This window comes from Pteropus medius, unplaced genomic scaffold (assembly GCF_902729225.1).
Source record: "Pteropus medius unplaced genomic scaffold, Ma_sr-lr_union100, whole genome shotgun sequence".
Lineage (NCBI taxonomy): Eukaryota > Metazoa > Chordata > Mammalia > Chiroptera > Pteropodidae > Pteropus > Pteropus medius.
In genome coordinates, this window is record NW_024340849.1 from 20,894,337 (window position 1) to 20,917,353 (window position 23,017).

General features: G+C 46.0%; 1 protein-coding gene across 3 annotated transcripts in view; it reads left to right on the forward strand.

Moving 5' to 3' along the window:
• The window catches only part of LOXHD1 (lipoxygenase homology PLAT domains 1), a 140,167-nt gene extending 118,499 nt beyond the window's left edge, over nucleotides 1-21,668 (forward strand). For 2 of the 3 annotated variants that reach the window (XM_039842428.1, XM_039842430.1), the window contains 4 exons: nucleotides 7,869-8,039; nucleotides 14,002-14,134; nucleotides 15,494-15,652; nucleotides 20,663-21,216. In XM_039842428.1, the coding sequence (XP_039698362.1) occupies nucleotides 7,869-8,039; nucleotides 14,002-14,134; nucleotides 15,494-15,652; nucleotides 20,663-21,143 (944 nt within the window). In that variant the 3' untranslated portion in view covers nucleotides 21,144-21,216. Of the gene's footprint in view, nucleotides 1-7,868; nucleotides 8,040-14,001; nucleotides 14,135-15,493; nucleotides 15,653-20,662; nucleotides 21,217-21,410 lie in introns of those variants that run through there. The other variant, XM_039842431.1, reaches the window with a different exon arrangement.
• Nucleotides 21,669-23,017: the final 1,349 nt, after the last annotated feature.

Genomic DNA, 23,017 nt, shown 5'->3' on the forward strand with positions numbered 1-23,017 from the left:
TCCCACTCAAGTTCAGGGTAGTGGGGAGGGCAGGCCTCAGCTCTCCACTTGAACCCCTCCCGTCTCTCGTAGCATATTGACCCTTCTACCTCAGGGTGGCGAGCAACTAGCAACAGCTGATTGCCATCAGTTTGATGCTTCCATCAATTAGAAAAGCCAGTGTTTCTGGACAAATTTTAGAGATGGAGCTTAGTTCTCCATGCTTTTTCCCACAGTGATGAGTGGTTCTTAATTTTCTGTGACATTGAAGTATTAAATCTTCCTAGTTTAGACATAAAAATTAAGAAAAAGAAAAAGGCTTTATCACCAAATTTACTTCCCATGGATTTTTTATAAGTGATTATGCTTGTTTATTTATAATAGCAAGTCTAAAATTAGTCAAATTCACTCATAAATGTAAATGATGGAATAGGATACAAGCCAAGTGAGAAATTTATTTTTAACTTCGAAGTACCTCAGGAAACTTTGTCACATCTATAGCTGTGATGAAGTTCATGTTCTCAACATCTTTCTGGTTATCCTTTTGTTGTCTTCAAGTCACACGGACCTTTTTCTCTGGTGTTGGGCCTTTAAGTTCCATTTTATTTAATTAGAGAACCATTGTTAAATGCTAAATTTCACCTCCTTGAAGCATACTGCCTTCTTAGTTTATACTGTTCTAGCTCACCCCTCTTTTCTTCCATTGAAACTAGCCCTCACAGAGCCACCCACTCAAAGACTTCTCCAGTCTTTTCTGAGTCTCCCCTATGAGTGGCCCAGAGCCACCCTGACTGTTATGTTTGTCCTTACTTCTTCCAAGTCTCCACTAAGGACCAATACATCTGTCATAGTGACTGATGAGATCTGACTTGGCAGTTTGCAACCTTTCTTTTTAAAGGAGCTAGACTATTTTGCTTTAACTTGGGTTGAACAGTTCAATATTTTCTATAACAGGAAATAAATTCAGATTAGGCAAAGAGAAAATAGCCAATCTTCAAAGCAATAAAATAACGAATATTTGCACAGCACTTCACAGTTCTCAAATCTCATTATATACATTTAGTCATTCATTTATCAAACATTTACAATGTTCACTACACGCTGGTGCTCTCTTAGGTATTAAAGATACCAAAACAGTTGATCCTTACAACAACTTTGTGAATTACTGCAGCAAAAGCACTTTATTATCTCTTTTTTCTACAACCAAAAAATATTGAGGCCCCATGAGGTTTCAATGTCTTACTTAGGACCACACAACAAGAAAGGGATGCAGCCAAAACAAATCCAGGTCTTCTGATGCCAGATCAGGTGCCTGTTCTGGTACACCATGCTCTGTGTCAGCCCATTCTGCCATCATCATTCTGCACTCTCATCTAACTACTGTGCCGGTAGGTCAAGAAAAAAAGATGAGGAGATGATAGCAGCTTCTTCTATACCATGCCCCCATATATGTTTGTTATCAGGGTGTATCAGAGAATCTGATCTAGAAAAGGCTGCAGTAGAAGGGGATGCTTCATCTTTACCTGTCTATTCAGATGTCATTATGAGTCTACAGGCTTTATCACCAAATTTTAGAACACTCTCAAAAGAGCTCTCCCCTTTCCCAAGAATGAAACAAAACAAAGACCCCTGAATTTTTTCCCACCCTCTCGTCATCCATTATGATTGTCTTAGGACTAGTAGCATGTTGATTGGTGGTTGAAAGTCTGACTTAATAACAAGAGTCATAATCATTAAGACCACCTTATGTCCAAGACAATTCACAAGATCAGGATGAACCGCTGCCCATGGCACTTCGCAAACGGGTCACTCAGTCAAGATAATCAGTTCAGTGCTTAATTGAGCTACTGGTGGCTCAGTAAAAGCACTGAGCCCCATTGTGTGTCACCACAAGCCTTATTAGAAGGATTCGACAGATTAGATTAATGGGGGCGAGGTAAGGATGGGGGTCTGTCTACCCAAACATCCATGCATACAGTCTCCAGTTGCAGTGCCCACGCCAGAAGCAAACCATCGTTTAAAAAGTATATTCCCAGGAGATATGCCCCTACTGTCATCACAAATAAACACGCTGTATCTATGGGCTTCCAACTCTCTTCTGGGCTACCACCCCACACGGACAAGATATTAGTGCTCTTGAGGGCAGAGGGGCCGTGCAGCAAAGAATCTGCCTTGGGATTTGCTACTGGACAGAAGAGTATTCTAGGCCACGGGGTCAAGATAAAACACACCAAATCAAAGTGCAGTCTCAGCAGAGAGCCCAGTCCAGTGAGGCCAGGTGGTCCAGAGTTATAATTCTCAAGGTGACAAACTCATTGTCTTAACTTTTACAGCTGGAGTCTCCATAGTCCTGCAAGCAGTTTGGTGATAATTAGGACTCAGAAACCAACTATATTCCTCTAAGCAGGAGAAAAGAGGGAGAATCTAGAGCTAAAATCATAGACTAGCTTCTGCTCTCACTCTGGACTTGTCATGTAACTCCAGCCACTTAGATCCCTCCGCCTTGTGCCCTAACTCCCACCATGCACCCTGCCATGATTACATCTTACTATTTATGATGAATTAACTCTCTTATGTTCTCACCTCCTCTTCCCATTTTCTTCCCTAACTAGAATTCTCTCCCAGAACAGTCGTCATATTTGCAACTACTTGTTCTCAGTCTCCTTTACTTGACTATCAGCTCAAGTACCATTGTCTTGTTCATTGTTCTTTCCCTAACGCCTATCACACTGCCTGTGATATAGTTGAGACTTCATATATTTTTTAATATAATTTATTTATAACCATATTTTGGTCTCTCAGATCCATCCCTGTATTTTCATGCCTCAATCACAACTCCCATTTCTCTAGAATCAGAGTTTTTCCTCAGTACTTTCAAAAATTGAGTCCTGGCCATGAACTTCAAGGTCATGGCTAAGCCCTCTAATACCAGCTGCCTGCCTCTGACACTGCTTGTGTAGATGTCTATATTTTCTCAATTTTCTTGATGTATTTTTTTTTCTATGTAAAAACTCAACAGTCAATTCCTTCTATCTTATCACTCTCAAAACCCTTCAGATAAAGAGAGCTGGTTCAGCACCGCGGACAGCTCTCTACAGTTCCAACTGTATCCTTTGTTGCTACTACTGTCATTTAGGTACCAGGCTTTTCAAAGACCTTGATCCCTCTCTTGGATAGCCCAAGACTATCTGATTGGCTTGGCACCATAACGACCCTTGGACTTAAAAAAATCCTGAGACATTGATATTATCCTCTTCCCTTTATAGGCAAAGAATTGGGCCTCCTCCCCTTCATCCAGATTTTGGATCTGAAAGCAAGGCCATATCATTGGCAGAAAAAGGGACATTTCTGTATCCTCACTGAACCCAGGGAGTTGGGATAGTAAGGCCAGGAGAGGGACAGGAAGTTCAGGTTGGGTGCCTAATTGCCTCTTTATAGTAGCTCTCTCCTCCAGGAATGGAAATTTAAATGTTAATGTAAGCTAAGACAGCTAAACATGTCCTTAAGTGCTCTCTATGTTACCCTTTTTCATATTTAGTTTAAGAATATTCAAGCTACATTATGCTTTCTTTGCATAGGAATTTATGAGGACAAAAATATTTCATTTGGGAGTCTTCCACAAAAATGTTGTAGATCCTGAAAAATTACTGTATAAGTCAGGTTACAAATGCTCAGTTAACTTAATAGCATAGCAATTTTTTCTTTCCTTGAATCTAACTTTCCATTTCCTTTTGTTTATCCAATAGTTCTTTTTATGAAAAATTTTAAGTATGCACAAAAGTGAAGGGAATAGTGTAATGGATTCCACATATCCATCAACATAGATTCAACAATTATGATTTTGTCATACCTGCTTTACTCTTTTTATTTTATTTTTTCTCAATTTCTTTTTGGTTGCTGTAAGATATAAAATCAAATCCTAAAACCTCATGTCATTTCACCTCAAACATATTTAGTATTTTCTCTTTTAAAAACGGGCATTTTCTTATGAAATTACAATGCCATTATCACATTTAACAATTATTTCTTTGTGTGTCATCTAATTTCCACCCCATATACAAATATCCTATATAACGTAAAAAAAAAAAATGTCATTGTACTTTGGATTTTGTTGGAATCATTATGCAAACAAGGTCCACACACTACATCCAGTTGTTATACCTCCTTGGTCTCTTTTAATGCAGGACAATGCCCACTCCTTTTATTTTTTCCATGCCATTATTAACTTGTTGAAGGAACTAGGTCCAATGATCTATAGAATTTCCACATTCTGGACCTATCTGTTTGCTTCTTGGTGGTCTTATTGCCTCTTTATTTCCCATATTTTCTACAATCTGAAAGTCAGATCTCAAGACTTGATTAGATTCAGGTTCAACTGTCTTTGGCAAAAATATTTTAAAAGTGATATCAGGACTACTTTAAAATGGGACCTGTGTACTTACCTCATATTACATCACAGCAGTCCCACTCTTATTGATGCTCACATAGATTAGTGAGCCCAAGAGTGATCAGCCTGATTACTCCATTGTAAAGTACCCCCCTCCCATAACTTTTTATCTAATGGCTTCATGCAGTGATGGCCAATTAGGGTTATAAGTGGCAATTTTTCTAGTTGTCACTTCTTATCTATTTATCAGCTAGAATTCTATTTAAAAAATTGTCCCTCAGGCTATTTGATTACCATTAAATATAGTTCATAGAGGAAAATCAAGATCAATGATTAATTCTTCCTCTTAACTCCAGTTACCTAGATAGCCTTTATAATACTGAACAAATTTTAATGCAGTGTATTTATTTTCTAATTCATCTTGCTCTTCTTCTTGCTTACTCTGAAATGAAAAATCTGTTGTGAAATGAAGAATATTTTAACACAGAATAAATTTATATGTTTTCTTTTTAATAATATAAATTCATAGAAATGTAAAGGACATCAGAAATAATCTATTTGAACCCTGTCATAGTGTTCAGGCAAGGAAGCTGAGGCACAGAGATATTACAATATGTTCAGTTTATAAGTACGCTGAGAATGGAACCCAGTTTGACAAACCTAAAAGTGTCACCCTGGGCATCCTAGCTTGAATGATGTACATGTGAAAGTATTTGTGGAAAGATAATAACTAGATTCTTGTATTCTTTTATAGCTCTGTGGCAGTTTCATATCTTATTTCAAACTATCTATTGATCTTGTTTAAGAAATTTGGTTTACCCACCTAGACCCTTAGCTTGCTAAAGGTTATTTTTAAGGGAGTTGTTTGGAGAAGTATATTATTTATTCAAGCAGTATTTCTAAGGGTTTGTGCTGGAATAAAAAACTGACAGTTCACTGCAGAGAGTAAAGATAATGTATCAGTTCTGTGTTTATAGAGTTAATGTCCCTGTGAGGCAATCAAGAGGTAATAAGACATGGTTCCCACATCTTAAAATCTTACTTGAGAAGTCAGATATATACATAAAAATCACCATAAAAGAGTTAGGGCATGATTACGACTTCAATAGCAAAGATTTCCCAAGCCGTCTGTGCTCATGGCCAAGTGAATGGACAGACCGTGGGCCTGGCGACTTTGAAGGGCTTCATGGAGGAAGTGAGGCCTGAATTGTCCAAAGAATAAGTGGGAATTTAAGGAAGGTTCAAAATAGCTTGGAGCCTTGATGATGAGGGAGGAAATGCCAAAGGGATGCTTAGTAATCTCACTGGGATGAAAGATTTACATAAAGTCTCTTCCTTATTGAGGTAAGAAATAGAGTTAGTGGAGTCAGGCTGAAGAACACCCTAAATATTTAAATATAGAGTTGGGCCCTTTTATTCCATTAGATGTGGAAAAACACTGAGGAACTGCAGGTAGTCGATGGCAGGGAGTATCCAGCAGTCAGTCTGACGTCTACAAAAAGTCTGCCATGTTTTGCCTGGAAAAATTGGAGCCTTCCACTAGTTTAGTTTCTAAGCCTTTTTCCTACAGTAAACTTTGGAAAATTTGGGATAAAATAATTCTACTAGGACAGCCCATTGTTCCCTGGTGGGGTTTTGAATTATCCCCCCTCTAAAATGTTGCCACCAATGCCATTCTTCCTTGTTCTTCTCTATTCATTAGTAGTACATATTCATGCATTCAACAAATAGTTATTGAATAATGTGCCAAGAACTGTTCCAGGCACTAGAACATAGCAGTGGATAGATCAGGCAAGACTCCTGCTCTTGTGGGACTTACAACCTAGCAAAAAAAGACAGACAATATGCAAGGAAATAAAAATTAAATTATTTCAGATTATGAAGTGGTGGTAATATGATGGCAAGAAATTGGGGATGAAGAAACTTCTGCAAATAGTACAGTTAGCAAAGACCTTCCCAAAGACAGGACATTTAATCTGACACCTCAGTGATGAGACAGGACAGGCATTCAGATCCTGGGGTGTATTGTTCCAGGCAGCTATAAAATTAAATGCAAAGTTTCCAAGGCAAGACTAGATTTCATATATTAAAGCACTAAAAGACCAGTGTAGGTAGGTACAGCAAGTGAAGTTACAAGTAGCATGAAACGAAATCAGAGTGGAAAGGGACCACGTGAGCAGTTTGTATTTTATTCTGAGTGATGGGAAGCCACTGGGTGACTGGAAGTGTGTGTCTGTCTTTGTGTGTCTCTTTGTGCTTATAAGATCCTTGAGATCAGTGGTAGAAGCCACAATTGTTGGTTTGGGAAGTGTCTTATCCTAGACAAGGGCTTTTTTGGTGGGGACATTGGGACTGCCCCCATAGCCCCAAGTGGCATGAGAGGGCAAGATGTGGGAATAGAGCATATATATGCCTTCCTGGTTGGGTTGCCTTGTGGACATATTATGAGCAGCAAGTGTCATCACCATAACCGGTCACACCACTGGGATTTCTTCCACATGGGGCCCTTCGGCTTTCTGAATGATCAAGGACATTGAAGGATGGAGAGTAGCTGAACCAGTATATGGTGCAAATAACCTGCAGCTGTCACAGCAAATGCACATCAATTCATACATGATAGCCATGATTTGGAAGGCACACTTCTGAAGGAAGCCCTGCCAATTACAACAGAAGCAGCTGTATGTTCAATATTAGGGCAAGATGTGTCAGGTTTAGCAACATACCCTAAATAAATAGCAGCTTCTGATCCCTCTTATGACTATCAAACAGAAAAGGTTCTCAAAGTCATAACATATTCATTCAGCATTCATTGAGCAACTACTACATGCCAGTTGCAATGCGAGGCATTGAGGAAACAAAAATGAATAAGACCCAGTCCCTGCCCTCAAAAGCTCACAGTCTAGAAAAAAAGACACATGTAGACAGAGCAGTCAGGGAATGGCCAAGACATGTGCAGGATGCTATGGGAGCAAGGAAGACACCTGATACAGGCTGAGTGGATAATGGGGAGACATTAGGGAAGGCTTCCTGGAGGAGGCGATGCCTGAACTGATTTTGAAAGGATAATGGGTATGAGCTAGGTGGATAGTGGTGTCAGGAAGTTGTAGGATTCATCTTTCAGCTTCATGAATTCTGAAAGGTCTACTTCTTGGGTCAGAGACCCCATTGTGAATCTGATAAAACTATAAGCCCCATCTCTGGTAAAATGTCCCGGTATAATTGTAGCACAATTTCTTGAGGCCCATAGATTGCTTAAATCCCATACACAAATTTTCTAAGTGTTCATGAACCCCAAGTTAAGACTTTTATATAAAGAATTACATTCTCTGGGCTAAAGGAGCCCTCAGTGATCATGTAGCTGAACCCCTCATTTCATCAACAAGGAGACTAAGGCCCAGAGAGGACAGAGAACTTGTCCAGGGCCACCCAGCCAGGTGGCTTGGGGGAGTGGAAGTCTGAGAGGCGAGTTCAGCTCCCAGCACCCATGATCTTTTTCCCACAGGAATATTTCCTGGCTGGCACCTGAGCTACATTGATGTGAAGGACAACTCCCGCGATGAGACCTTCCGCTTCCAGTGTGACTGCTGGCTCTCCAAGAGTGAGGGTGACAGACAGACAGTCCGCGACTTTGCCTGTGCCAACAATGAGATCCATGATGAACTGGAGGAGACCAGTATGTGGGGAGACTGGTGGGCTCAGCCTAGCTGTGATTCCTGCGCTGAATCTTCAGAGTTAGAGGAGAGTTAGCTTATTAGGAGGGAGGTGGGGAAATGGTGCTTTAAAATTTAGAGGAGAGACTGTTATAGCTGGAGGGGAATCAGATGCCCAATGAATGAAATATTATTAGGGAGATACATATGTAAATACCCTAAACGTTGCTTGGTGAACCTGGAGCAGCCAAGATACTGGTGCCAGACCATGGCCCTGAATCACAGGGACTAATTAGGTAGCAGGAAAACCCACTAGAGAAAAGCTCACCTTGCCCTGAGGGCTGGGCTGGGAAGTTCGATGTAAAGTTCTCTCTGGTTTATTTTTATATCATGGACTCCATCCAATTGATGCCCATGGCAATAGCTGCCATATTAAGCCTCCCCGGAAACAGATGGGGTGAGGGGACCAGCATCTCTAGCAGCCACTTTCTCTTTGGTCCTTTCCTCAGGAGATATTTAAAGGGAAAGAGTAATTGCTTCCAAAGGTGGATGGCCATCAAGGACTAGGGAGGTCCTTCTTCAATATAGATGCCAGTGTCTGGGTCTAACAAATTTGAACAAGGTTTACAGAAGCAGAGCCTGATGTAAAGGATTTTTCAACTTTAGTTATTAAGATAACACTAGCTTCAGTAAGAGATAAACCCCCAAATCTCAGTGGCTTAACACACAAAATTTATCTCTCATGTAATACAGTCCAGTGTGGGCATTCGGTATGTGGTCTAGCCACACTGTCATTGAGGAACCCAAGCTCTTTTCATCAGTGTCTCTGCCATTTTCAACATGTAGTTGCACATTTCTTGCAGAAGGGAAAAAAGAGAATGGAGAAGGCTTACTCCCCTACCGGCTCAACACATTGACTCACTTTCTATTGGTGAGAACTAGTCATGTGGACCCACCTAGATGCAAGGGCACCTGGGACATGTAGTCCTTGGCTGGACAGCCCCTTCCAGGCAAACACTGTACACCACAGAAGGAAAACATGGACCTTTGGTGGAAAGCCACTCACTCATCTCTGCCATGCCATCCAGACTACTGAATGATGAACTTACCTGCTTTGAGAGGTAGTGAGCACTAATGTCCCTGGGAGCATTCAGACCAGGGCCACCAAGCACCCGTTTGTCAAGTTGACTGTCTGAGGATTCCTGCCCTAATTCAAGAGTAGACTCTCAGCTTCTGTAATTGCACTTACTGAGGAGTTCCTAGGTGCCCGGTTTTATTTTAGATGCTATGAGTAATGCATCTTTGACTTTTGCACATGTGTTAGTCTCCCTGCACAATTATAAGCTCCCCAAGGTCAGAGACAAAATCTCTTGTTTGTAGCCCTCTGCCGCTCTGAAGGTTTTGGGACTTAGCAAGTGTGCAGTTAGTGCTCAGCAAATGGAAGAAGGCGCAGTCATTTTCCTTAGAGCCTCGCAATCTTGTGCAATAGGAACACTTAAGCCCCTTACACAAGTGCCAAGATGAGCAATAGAGACTCTTCAGACTATTGGCGTTCAGGGGTGGAGAGTTTTGTGAATCTTGGAGCATAATCACTGAATCTCCTTCACAGATTTCCTGCCTAACAGCTGCTAAGACCTGTGGGATTTGGGTTGGCAGGGAGATTGCAGAGGGGAGGTGGCACGTGCCTTAGTTCCAGAAGGATGTGCATGAACTGGAGATGGGAGAGCAGGGGCACAGAGCCCAGGAGATGCCTGGATTGATCTGTCTTTACTAGGAGCCTGCAGAGGGCAGAGCAATACCCTCTTTCACTGCCCATAAGGTAACAGACAGCCACACCTGTGTCCTCAGATGGAGGATCGTGCACGTGTTTATGGGTAGAACCAAGGACTCAACTGGAGCTAAACATCCCAACCCTCAGCTACTTTTATTTAACCACTTGGCAAATGCTTACCGAGTACCTACTATGTGCCACAGCCTATTCTGAATTTGGAGGACGCACCAATATATAAAACAGAAACCTTGCCATTGTGACAAATTCGGTGTCTGTGGTCCAGGGGCACCTCTGGGCACTCAGCTTATGAGAACAAATACCCGCTCGTACCTGAACAGAGCTTCATATGGAAAGCGCTCCACACCCCTGTCCTCTTCAGGCCCTCGCAGGCCTATTCCAACCCCATTAGCCAATTCATGCCTCTCTGTCATGGGTCAGGAAAACATAAAACCAGAAGGGTGAAGTGACATACCTAAGGCCCATCCGTAGCTGATAAGACCCAGGCGACCTGATTCCTAGACCAGGAATTCCTAGACCAGGACCACCACAGGAAGTCGTACTGGGCCTGGCTGGTACTCCAGACTGATTGATCGTCTCACCTCATTTAGCCTCCCATTCCCTGCCTTCATCTTCAACTCGTTAGCAGTTCCAGAAGTTGCTCCTGACCCTCTGTAAGCATGCACCTCTGCACTTGGTTCCAGTGTGCAGCTAAAGCTGAAAACCATTGGAAATCTTTAAATAATACGGACATCTGGGTCCTACCCCCAGAGATCCTGTTGTAATTGGTCCAGGGTAAGGCCTGAATGGTAGATCACATGTTCATACATGCACATGCATGCACGCACACACAGGCATAAACACGTGTGCATGCAAGCACGCACACACACACACACACGCAAACACTCACCAAACCTGGGAGGACAAAAAAGACCTCTCTCTGGGACATCCTCCAACAGAACCAATGATTTTTGGACCGTTCAGTCAGCCCAAATACAGTCCAGCTTGATGGCCAGCTCTCCAGAGATGGAGGACTCACTGTTTCACCAGACAGCTCTGTTCAAAAACTCCACCTTCAGAATCATGTTCTTGAAGTATTCATCCTTTGGCAGTCACGCTGGGGTCAAACAGAAAATTTCAGGAGTAGTATGAACCCCAACACTAAGGTGGGAAAAGGGAAATACTTTTTCCCAGAACTTGGAAGTCTCAGGTGGAATTGGCTTAGACTTGGCCGTCTCGAGGCTCCAGTGGTTTCAGTATCTCTCTGTCCCCCTTTTCCTCTAAGTGCTTCTTTTTCTACATTGTGGGAAGATGGCTGCTGGTCACCCCAACCTCACAGCCTTATAGCTTAACAGCTGCAGTGGAAAGGAAGAGAGTGTCTCCCAGGGGAAGGTTCCGACGGGCCAAGCTGGAACTCTGAGCCCCATCCAAACCACATGGTAGGAGCTCCTGAGTATAGAACGGTCCTGACAACACGAGGTGGGGAAGGTGATCTGGAGCAGTAAGTTCCAGATGCCCGCTAGAAGCCCAGCTGTCCTCATCCTGGCACTCCTTCACAGCATCATGTGCCCCTGCCACCTGTTTATTCAGCCCCTATTCACGTGATGTGATATTGGCTCCTCTCAGTGTATCCTGGAGTGCTTGTCCACCTCCCTCTGCAGACGCCATGCCCAGAGCACAGGCAAGATTTAAAGGGTGGTCTGCTCTCCCCTCTCCTGTCCTGCCACTTGAACCACACTCATGACTCCCGAGCTCACGGTAGCTTTGCTAGTGACCCCTTCGTGCTGGTGACTCACACAGTGGCTGCTGAGCCCCTTCTCCAGCTGGGCTTGTCCTGTGGATGTGCTGGCCCCATAGTGAGCCTTACATTGACCCCTACTAGACGCTCACCACTCCTACCTTCCCTGTTCTCTCTGTTTCCTCCCAGCAATCTATCAGCAAAGTTGAAAGTCACGCCTCAACATTTTATCAAGCCATCAATGAAATGGGAAAGAGGGCAAGATGGAAACAGGCTGATTGAAACTTCCTCTCAGAAGACCATTGAGACGACCAGTGACATGGTTTTTAATCTACCTAGCAGTCCTCACTTACACACCTTACTTCCCTCCCCTACCATCAGGACTCTCAGGAAAGGATGGGTGACAGTCCTCATGCCCTCCACCTACATCATTTCTCGACTCTCCTCCTTGAGTTTGTTGTAGTGATCATGGAGGTTCCTAGAGCTCCCTCCCTCTCTCCTTGTTGCTGACAAATCATTTCCTTAACAACACCCAGGATCCGCTTGAATTCATGGGTGTCTGGTTTACAGAACACACCTTACCCTCTGTTGGGAAAGAAGCTGGAAGCAGTGGGACCGCTCTCCACCCTGTGATGGCTTCTAGTCCCTGTCAGTGGTTCAGCCATTTCACAGTGCTCAATGTCCTGGGCTGGGCTCTGCAGGCCATGCCCTTCTTCAGGTGTTATATGCTTTCCAGGCATCTCCCCCCTGTCATGGGTTACTTGCATCTTTGCCCGAATTTATTCTACCTGTTTCAAGTAGCAGAGATTTTCCTTGAGAGGAGTCACAAAGGCAAAAGGGTTGCTGAGGGGCTGGGGTTGATACTACGGTTAGCGTCAGGCATAGCCATCCCTTCTCTTAATTGTCTTTTATCACATCTCTGAGATAAAGGCACAAAAATAGAGCTATCCTTGTGGATCTAGAATCCCAAGCTCTCGCTGACTCACTGCAGCAAGAGCTACATTCATAGGGGACATTCCAAACAAATATGTATTGTATCCTCCATCCCCGGCCTGGCCCCTGCAGAGTGGGGCTAGATCAAGTGGACTTCAAGCCCCTCTCACATCCCTCAGTTTCTGTTTATGCTCCTTGCTGTGCCTTGAACATTCCTCCATTTTCTGCTGATCATAGTCATGGCTCTTCTTCAAGCCCAAGTGCAAATGCCATCTCCTTCGTGAAGCTTCCTGTGATTAGCTCTTTCATTCATTCACTCAACAACTAGTTTTTGAGTGCTTCTGTGCCAGGCACTGTTCTGGGAACTTGAGAAGATCCTTGCCCTCATGGAGCTTACATTCAGGTGTTGGCAGGGGGTAGGGGGGAGGCGAGAGAGAATACAATAACAATAAAATAATAAGTAACCTACATGGCGTGTTAGAAGGTACTAGGTGATAGAGATAAGAGAAAATAGTAGGTAAGGCAGGTCAAGAGTGCTGGAGAGAATCAGGTAGCAATTTTAATTAGAATGTGTGGAGCAGACCTCTGTAGGGAGGTGACATTTAAGTGAGGACTAGAAGGAGATGAGGGAGTGAGCCAAGCCAATACAGGGTTGGCGTCGGGGAGAAAGAAGCAAGCATGTAGGCAAAAGGAATAGTCAGTCAATGCCGAGCTCCAGAACGGGAGTATGATGCCTCGGAGCTCCAAGAACAGCACAGAGGCAGGGTGGCTGCAGAGAGCAAGGGAGAAAGCACTAGAAGATGAGGGAGGTAGCAGGGAGCCAGATTTTCCCCCTCCCCCCATGGTACTCTGGCGCTTTGTTGCAAGGTTACCACATTTTGTCCTCTGGTACAGTCAGCGTATGGTTCTGGGTCTAGAGACTGAGTTCTAGTGTCCCCCAGAGTCTAGCCCTGTTCTGACATTCGGTACCCACTTAATAAATGTTAGACGAATGAATGCAGACATGCTTGAGGGAACTGCAGGGGCAGAGGCCGTGATGCTTAGTGTGACAGCAGAGTGAAAACTGAGACCTGACAAGGAGTAGGACCTCTTGCTCGATAGTGGATGCTCTCCAGAGTCTTGCCTGCCTGGGGCTCTGCCATCCCTTTCTATTACTGGGCCCTACCTCTTCTCCCTTCCCTTTGCAGAGGATCTCTGCTTTGTATTTCAGGGACTGGTCCATTCCTCAGAGCCAGACCCCAGCATCTCTTGGAAACCTCCTGCATCCTGGAGGCAATAGCGGCTAGTTCTTCACTTCTAGCAGCTACCATGCTCACCAGGCAAAGAGGCTGCTACTATAAATAAAATGGGAATATCACGCTAGCCCCTACATCAGGGCAGGTTCTATTTATAGTGCTTCAATTGTGAGGATTTTAACCTGCCCGCCAACCCCAATCTATGGTCTAAAATCAAATATAGGACCTGGAGGGAGCAGCCATTGTGCTCCTGTCCTGATGGTGGGCACTGCTTCCCCTCTGCTCACCCTCTTCCTCCCTCTGCACTGCAGCCTACGAGATCGTCATAGAAACAGGCAATGGAGGCGAAACCAGGGAGAACGTCTGGCTCATCCTGGAGGGCAGGAAGAACCGATCCAAAGAGTTTCTGGTGGAAAATTCTTCTAGACAGCGGGCCTTTAGGAAGTAGGAAGAGGCGGGGCCCACAGGGGAATGGGGGTGGGTGGGGTGGGTGAGAGAGGGACCCCAAGGATCAACCCCTTGGTGGGGGCCATAAGCATATTAATGGGCCTAAACTGCAAGTACTTATTGAGTACCTACTGTGCGCTGACCCCATGTAAGCTCCTAGGATGAGACGGGAGATTTATGAAAGGGAAAGCAAAGAGGGGACTGCCCTTTAAAGAGAGTCCACTCTGAGCGTCCAGAACTTAATTATTCCAACCACTAAAAAGAAAAGATAATTGTGTAACATGATTGAAGTGCTAATTATCACTACAGTGGCAATCATAGTACAATGTGTAAGCTATCAAACTGCGTGTTGTACACCTTACATTTATACAATGTTATATATCAAATATATTTTAATTTTAAAAGTTACTGGATGGCTAATTAATTAATTAAAGAGAGCCCACTATGCCACAGGATGGGAAGCCCTGCAGACATTATTCCATGTCCCCACAGATGAAGAGCTCACAGTCTGGTGAAAAGGAAGACATTCGCCCATATGATTTGCAAAAGAATCACATAAGACAACATTGATTTAAATTCTAGTTAAAAGGAGGGTGGGAGGAGAGAGCCTCTAAGATGCTTTATAGGAAAATCGAAATTGGGCCTCGTATAAAGATGTCTGCGCTTACCACTCCCATGTGGCAGGTACACCTGGAGAATCTCACCTCCCCCCACATACACACATCAGAGCTGCCTCTGAACTGCTCAGATGCCCACTTCATCTCCCCACTCCCTGCAGATTGCTTAGTTTCCCCTCCATAACCTACTGTACCTTTTATTTAAACTCCCTCTCCGTCAGGATGAAGTCCGAGCCCCTTCGACTGGCACTTACAGACCACCACAGAGTGTTGCACCCCACCTCCTTTCCAGTGCCATTTCCCTCACTGAACCCAACCTCCAGCCAGGCTAGCACTCCCCCCAGGAATGTCTGCGCCTCCGCATCCCACTGTAACCATCAGTGGCTTTGCCAAGTCAGATCCATATCAGAAGACTCTTCCCTTCCTCCCCTCCCGCTGCTCCCTGGTCCCTCCACCCTCCTCCTCCCAACTCCCACGGCCCAGGACCTCACCCTCTTCCCAGCTTCATCTGATGGGTGCTGGGACCAGGAAGCCAGCAGGGCTTTTTAATGGTTGTGATTGTCTTCTTCCAAAACTAGACTGAGCCCCTCAAAGAATGGAGGCCTGGCATCAGACCTTGCTTGCCATTCTATCCATATTCCTCAGACTGGTGCCCGGAATACAGTAGGTACTCAATAAATGCTTACTTTCTTCAGTGGGCATGGGCAGCGCTCATTGACCACACTTTTGCATCCTGCAGGGGGAGCACAGATACATTTGAGTTTGACAGCGTCTACTTGGGGGACATCGCTGCCCTCTGCGTGGGCCACCTCGCCAGAGAGGACCGGTTCATCCCCAAGAGAGAGCTGGTCTGGCATGTCAAGACTATCACCATCACCGAGATGGAGTATGGCAATGTGTATGTATGTGCCTCTTGCCTTCTCCCCCAGCGGGGAGGGACTGAAGCTGAACCGTGGACAAGATGGCAAGGCATGGGGAGGTTGATGATGTCAACCTCCTTTGAGGCTGATGTCACCTCATTTAGGAGACTTACGAGACAGTAAGGGAAGGGTCAGCTGTACTGGTTCTGGAGCTGTCTGAACCATAGGCCTACCCCCAGAGGCATGACACGAGACTAGATGGGTGTTCCGGCCTTTTCATCCAGGGACACTTTGGAAGAACACTGAGCATGTCAGACAGTGCCAGACAGTGGCTTTGAAGCCTGTTGCTGCCACATAGTGAAAGGCCACCATCCATGCAGGCAGGGGACAGACCAGAGACAGACATCTGGGGTCACGTTGTGTACCACTTGCCTCCAAGGACCCCAGATAAGGAGCTTTGCATTTCCCCCACCAGGGCCTTCCCCAGAGACTCAGGCATTTCTGGAGGATTAAGGTTTTAGTTACCTAGGTAACAGTCCACAGTCATCAGTTTGTCTAATTAAAACCATTTGGTAACCACACTGAAGCCAGAAAGAGCCTGTGGCTCTGGAAAACAGAAAAGACACTACAAAGGAGTGAAGGAGAAGAGGAGGAAGAGGAAGCTGAGGGCAGTGTTTGCCTCCAGGAGGGTAGGCCCAAGGAGTGAGTGAGAGCAGGGGTCACAACTCATGCTGAGACATCCCCCCAGAGCCGCTGCTGGCCCCTCACTATCCCACCTCCTGGCCTCCCCGGGCTGGCCCTGCCCATGGCCACACCTGTCATGATAAGCACACCAGACAGAAGAGACAGCCAGGTGCAGGCCTGCCCAACTCCAGCGGGTCCCTCAGCGGCAGGCTCTAGCCTTCAGGATCCCAAGCTTCTCAAAGCAATGTCTGTCCACTCTCAACCTGTGACCTGCAGGCCCCTGGAATTGGCTCCCTCTGACCAAGCTTCCCCTCTGAGAACTGGGCAGGAATGACTTCTGAACGTCTGTCTTAGCCAGCTTGGGCTCCCATAACAAAGAAACTCAGACTGGGTGGCTTAAACAGCAGACATTCTTTCACATAATTCTGGATGCTGGAAGTCCAACATCAGGGTGCCAGCATAATTGGGCCTCTCTTCTTGGCTTACTATGTCCTCACTTGGAAGAGAAAAAGAGCTCTCTTTCTAATACATTCTCTATTAGAGAGTGTCTCTTTCTATTCTTTTAAGGGCACTAATCCCATCTTGGGGTCCCAACCCTCATGACCTTATCTGAAGCTAACTATCTCTCAAAGGCCTCATCTCCAAATACCATGACATTGGGGGGTTAGGGCTTCCACATATGAATTTGACAGGGACATGATTCAGTGTGAATGTTATTTATTGCTTTTTTAGAGAAAGACAAGATGGGTCCTATAGAAGTCACTGGGAATGGCTGCTGGGAACAATAGTGCTGAAGACTTGAGGGGTGGGACACAGAGGGCCCAGAAGAATCACTGACTCATCTCGTTAGCCAGGGCCAGGTCAAAGCCCCTTCTGTAACTGGGTACTGCCTCCCAGCCACAGGGAATGTGGCTGCTGATACTGATGCTCCTTGAACCCCCAAAGTTTCGCTATAAGATACAATAATAAAATAGTCACCACTTGAGTTAGCTTTAAACGGACAATGTTGTCTGTGAGTGGGAGAAAGACAAACATCTCAGCACCACCCGGTACCTTCCAGTCTCAGGAGGAGGGAAAGTGAAGGCCCAGCTCGTGAACTTCCCATCCCACAGTCCTGGGGCTGAGTTGTAGGGCTTCTCATCTAGTGGAAAGAAGCCACCACTCCCAGAGAAGCATCTTTTCCTACACCCTCAAGAGTGTGGCCTTTGGTCAGTTTGTCCTCAGGCTGGACAGGGAGAGAGGATGTCCCCAGGGCAGGGCTCTTCCCAAAGGGAAAGGAGGTGCAAGGAGTCCAGACCCCCAGATACTAGAGCTGTTACCTAGTCAGCTGTGTGGCCTGGGGCACGTCACCCCTCTGTGCACCAGTCTCTCCTGGGAGGAGAGCTAGATGCCTCTAGAGACTGGAGGCAGGAGAAGGATGGCAGGGCTTCCAGCCTAGAGGGTGCTCAGAAGTCCCACACCAGCCCGCTGCCTCTGCAGGTCTCAGGCCTGTGATTTCTGATGGATGAGAATCTGTGTTACTGCCCCCCCACCACCACCACCTACCACCACCACGAAATATCACATTCATCCAGAAGGGAGACTGTGCAGTCGTGTTTCGTCACGTGGCTAGTGACATCTCACTGTCCTAGGACACCATGGTATTCCGCCGTTATAAAAATCACTACATAACCCTGCATATGCGCCTGCAGTTCCTTCCCGACCACCATCTTAACTATACCATTTGGATTTCCATGAATTGCAAATGAACTTAATCTCAAACTCTTAGAAACACAATAATCTCGGATTTTCATCTTCCAACCATTTCCAGTTCTGACTCCTCTCCATCAATCTGCATTCTCTTTCTGACCAGTTCTTCGTCACTAATATCCTCAGATTGTGGTGGAAGGACACACAGAGAGGCTGGTTTCTTTTTTTAAGACCAAAAACAGCTTCATTGTTCTATTCCAACATCATATAATACGCAATCATTAGAAAAATTCAAATAATACAAAAAAGATGTATAAAAGAAAGTAAAAATTCTCCAAAGTAAAACAATACCGTGAGCATTCGGTGACCTCAATCTCTCTGACATTTTTCTAACATCTCACATACACACTATTCACAGAAGTGTGATCGTATTCTACATGTTTTTTCCCCCATGTATTCAATTTCTTTTGTGTTTGCTTTTCTCTTCCTTTGCCTTTACTCTTGCTGACGACCCTCCCCCATTTCTAGCGGGAACAGCCTGGCTTGGGTCCTTCCCCAGCTAGAGTCTGGACTTCACAAAGCTCAGAGGTTCCACATTTTGGTGATCTTATAATTGTATCGATTAGAAAACATTTCCTTATAGCTACACCAGGGAATATTTTTCAGCCACTAAAAACAATGAACTAAATAGGTACCAGATGACTTGGAGCAATTCCCAAGAAGGATTGTTGAGTGAGAAAAGCAAGATATGGGAAAACACGGATTGTGTGACGCCATTTTGCAAAGCGAACACTGACGTCCTGCATATGTCTGTGTATGTGGGTCTGTGTGGGGTTGGGTGAAATGGAGGGATATTTGGCAAGATACCCCTGCAATTGTTACACAGGTTATCTGAGGTGACAGTGGGATGCCGAATGGAAATGAGAGGGGAAAAGGAGCTAGCGCCAAGCAAAAAGGAAAAGAGTGAATTTAGAAAAACCTGCCTGTGCATTTATATAGAATTATGTATATTAGTGGGCATATGCATTTTAAAAGAATTTTTAAACAAAGCATGTGAATATATTCCCCTCTAAGAAAGTGCGGTATGTAACAACAATCCAGATTTATCAAGTGATAAATTGTAAGAAGACAGACCTCAAAACAGAATAAAGATGTCCCACAAAGTGTCTTTAAGTGACTGGCTCATCAGGGACCAGGCAGGCTGGCTCTGGGCCCTGCCTCCGGGTCACCTTGAGCAGTGACTTCTCTTCTCTAAACCTTAGTTCCCATTCTGTGAAATAGGAGGAGGCAACCTCCAACTCGAGGGTCGTCATGGGAGTTAATGAGATGCAACAGTGTAAAGCCCTGGCATTTAGTAAGTCTGCAGAAAGCCAAGCCTTTTTGCTATTCTGGATTTTCATCTAAAATAGTGTTTGATTTTGGACCACTGGGCACACCCTTTCAGGGCTGTGTTCCTGAAGTCACCGGCCGGTGCCAGCACTGCTTATTTCCAATGCTGTTAAAAGATTAGCAGTTTGGAGTGGGAAGAAACCATAGCAGTTGTTCAGTTCAAGCCTCTAACATTGTTAGGAGGAAAGCCAAGGTCTGCTCAGGGGATGTGACTTGCCCAAGGTCACACAGGAGGCAGGGCTGCGGCAAACCCCAGGTTCCCTTATGTCCTATGCAGTGTCTACCCACCATGCCTCTGACTTCCTCCTTGATACCCAGAGGCTAAAATTGGGGGTGGGGTGGGGGGAGGATGCAAGGAAGGGACTTCCTGGTCCAAAACCATTTCTCTTGGCCCTGGACTTGCTTCTGCTTGTGGAGGCTTCTTCAGCAGCGAACTTTCTCTTAGTCCCTGCATTCCGAAGTCTGTGAGCATGTGTTCTCTCTCTCTCTCATTCTCTCATTGTTCAACTCAACCATGTGTGATTTGGGAGCACACATTCCATAGCCTCGTTTCTACTTGGCTTTGCCTGGGATTGTCACTCTGAATCCCGCAGCTGCCTCTGAAGGTGACAGCGTTGGGTAAAAATGTTCATTAGTCCCTTCGAGGAAGCAAGGGCATCTGCATGGTCGTGTGGAGTGAGCTTAGAGCAGAAGGGCAGGAAACAGGTCAGAAAGGCAAACACCGGGAGGAGGGTGAGATCCCTGAGGGGCTCGCAGGCCTTTGTCAGGTGGTGATTTATACATAATCTGGGAAGCCATAGAGGGTTCTGAGCAGACGGGTGACATTCTTGGACTCACATCACTTGGCTGCTGGATAGAGAATTGACTCCAGGGAGCAAGAAGCAGGGAGACCAGATAGGAGGCTGATACGTTCCAGGGGGAAGATGGTGGTGGCTGGCCCCAGAGTGGCAATAGAGAAGATAGTGAGACACAGCCTGCTCTTCCAGATGAGCTGATTCTGGATCTAGTTCGAAGATCAGCTCATTGGAATTGGCTGGTGGATCAGACATGGAGTATAAGGGAGAAAATGAAAGAAGAACCAAAAAGCACCTGGAAGGATGGAGATGCTATGCACTGTGAATTTTAAGATAAACAAAACTCCATCCTCCCCATTTTAATGCAGACATTTCTAGCCCCCAAATCCTGTCACCTGGGGAAGGAAACATTTACAGATGGCCAGGGGTCTTGGGGGAAGGTGTGAACCTTGGCTGGTGTGCACTGAGTTTCCCCGTTTTCCCCACCCACAGGTACTTCTTCAGCTGTGACAGCCTCATCCCCCTCAAGAGGAAGAGGAAGTACTTCAAGGTTTTCGAGGTCACCAAGACAACCGAGAGCTTTGCCAGCAAGGTCCAGAGCCTGGTGCCGGTCAAGTACGAGGTCATAGTGACAACGGGCTATGAGCCAGGGGCAGGCACCGACGCCAACGTCTTTGTGACCATCTTTGGGGCCAATGGGGACACAGGCAAGCGGGAGCTGAAGCGGAAAATGCGAAACCTCTTCGAGCGAGGCAGCACAGACCGCTTCTTCCTGGAGACGCTGGAGCTGGGTGAGCTGCGCAAGGTGCGTGTGGAACATGACAGCAGCGGCTACTACTCGGGCTGGCTGGTGGACAAGGTGGAAGTCACCAACACCAGCACTGGAGTGGCCACCATCTTCACCTGCGGCAGGTGGCTAGATAAGAAGCGGGGGGACGGGCTCACCTGGAGAGACCTCTTCCCTTCTGTCTGAGGGGCTGCAGGCCCTCCCTCCCGCCCTCTCGCCCAGCTGCTCCCCACCACACCTTCCTGCCCCCCACCTTGCCTCCTGGAGCTGGGACTGGGGACCAGAAGGTAGCACGTGGCACCGTGGACCTTCGGAGGCCACTGCAGGTGACCGCTAGTGAGGCCCTGCGCTCCCCCAGTCTCCTGGACCCACAGGAATCAGTCACCGTAATTGTGCGGCGTAATTCCTGGCTGGACAAAATAACTTTTTTGGCGTTTCCTCTTCCAATAACAGCGGTGACCACGCTAAGACGCGGTGCAGGGTGCGGATGGGAAATTGGGGCTTCACCCAAGGGATAGAAGTGGGGAAGAAGAGGCCATCAAAATGGGGTATTTTAAGCAAAAAACTAATTAACACTTTTTTTCCGAAAAAAGCTGAGCTAATTAAATTACCAGCCATACCTCACAAAGAACTCATCTTGGCATCTGCTCACTAAAAATGCACTCTCTTTCCCAGTTTCAATAAATCCAGTGCAAACAGAGAAAAACATCAAGAGGAAGTGTTTTTGCCAGGGGGGATTTATGAGCCTATGAAAAGGTATTTGATTCTTTCCATCACTTTCCAGAGAAAGCATTGCCAAGTGCCCGCTGGCTGCCCCGGCCTGTGATAACACAGTTGAGACTGGCGGGCGATGGCAGGGCGGAGGGGGTGGAGTGGGGGACGATGCCTGGAATAGCCTGGTCCTTGCTGCACTCAGGCTGGCGGGGGAGAAGGGGGCAGCAGGGTTATTTAGCACCTATTGCCTGTGGCTCACTGTGGGCAATGTGGACTGAGAGTTGCCCTCAAGGGGATCATGACCTTGATGGAGAGGCAGCAGGAGAACAGGGCACTCATGTGCACATGCACACACACACACGCGCACACACACACACACACTCTCCCTGACTGACAGTCACAAAGAGATCAGGCAACACACAGCAAGAGTGCTCAGAACTGAACACTTGACTTCTGATTTTCCTGCAGAGGGGACCTGAGTGGGAAGGTGAGTTAGGCCGAGGTTTTCTTATAGGCAGGGACCCCAGTAAAGGTTTCTGCCACCCTGTGCACTTTATAGCAGAGAGGTGTAAATTCTTAGCAAGGCTTCATGTCTCTGAGGCAAGTTTCAGGAAATCTCAGAGACTCTCGGAGAGAGGCAGAGGTTGAAGGCACAGGCTCAGAGGCCTGGGCTTGAGTCCCAGCTCTGCCCCTCACCCGCTGGGAGAACTTGGGCATGTTACTTCATCTCTTGGGCCTCAGTTTCCTCATCTATGAAACAAGAAGGATGATAGTACCTACCTCGTAGGTTATTATGAGGACTAAATGAGTCAATATGCAGACAGTTTTAATTCAGCACCTGCATTGAAGGGTGAGTATGTCCATCATGGTGGACAAGCAAGACTCAAGGGGGCTGTGTTGTGCTGAGGGAGAAGTAACCTTTAAACAGCTTTATTGCATCTGTTTGCAAAACTAGTTTTCCCTCTGTCTCTGGATGAAAATTTAGGCAAGCCTACAACTCTTATGGACTCTCTTAGGTCATAAAATGTCCAACAACCACTTTAATTCACGATGTCTATCTCAATTCTGTAATTTAAATGTCTCGCTCTAATATAAAATCCAAAATGTCACACTTAGAACTGAGTCTCTCGGGCACTATTGTGGTCAATGTCTTTCCTTCTGCACTGGCAGGTGTCTGGACCCTTATGTGGGTTCTTTCTCAGTTCATTCATTCCTCCACTCTGTCTTCTTGTTTCAGATCTGAGACACTCCCCACCTGGTTCCCCAAGTTCCCAGGACCTGGGCCATTTCCGTCGTGGGCAAGTTGCCCACAGCTCCATGCCCGGCATGGTCCCCTCCAGCTACGA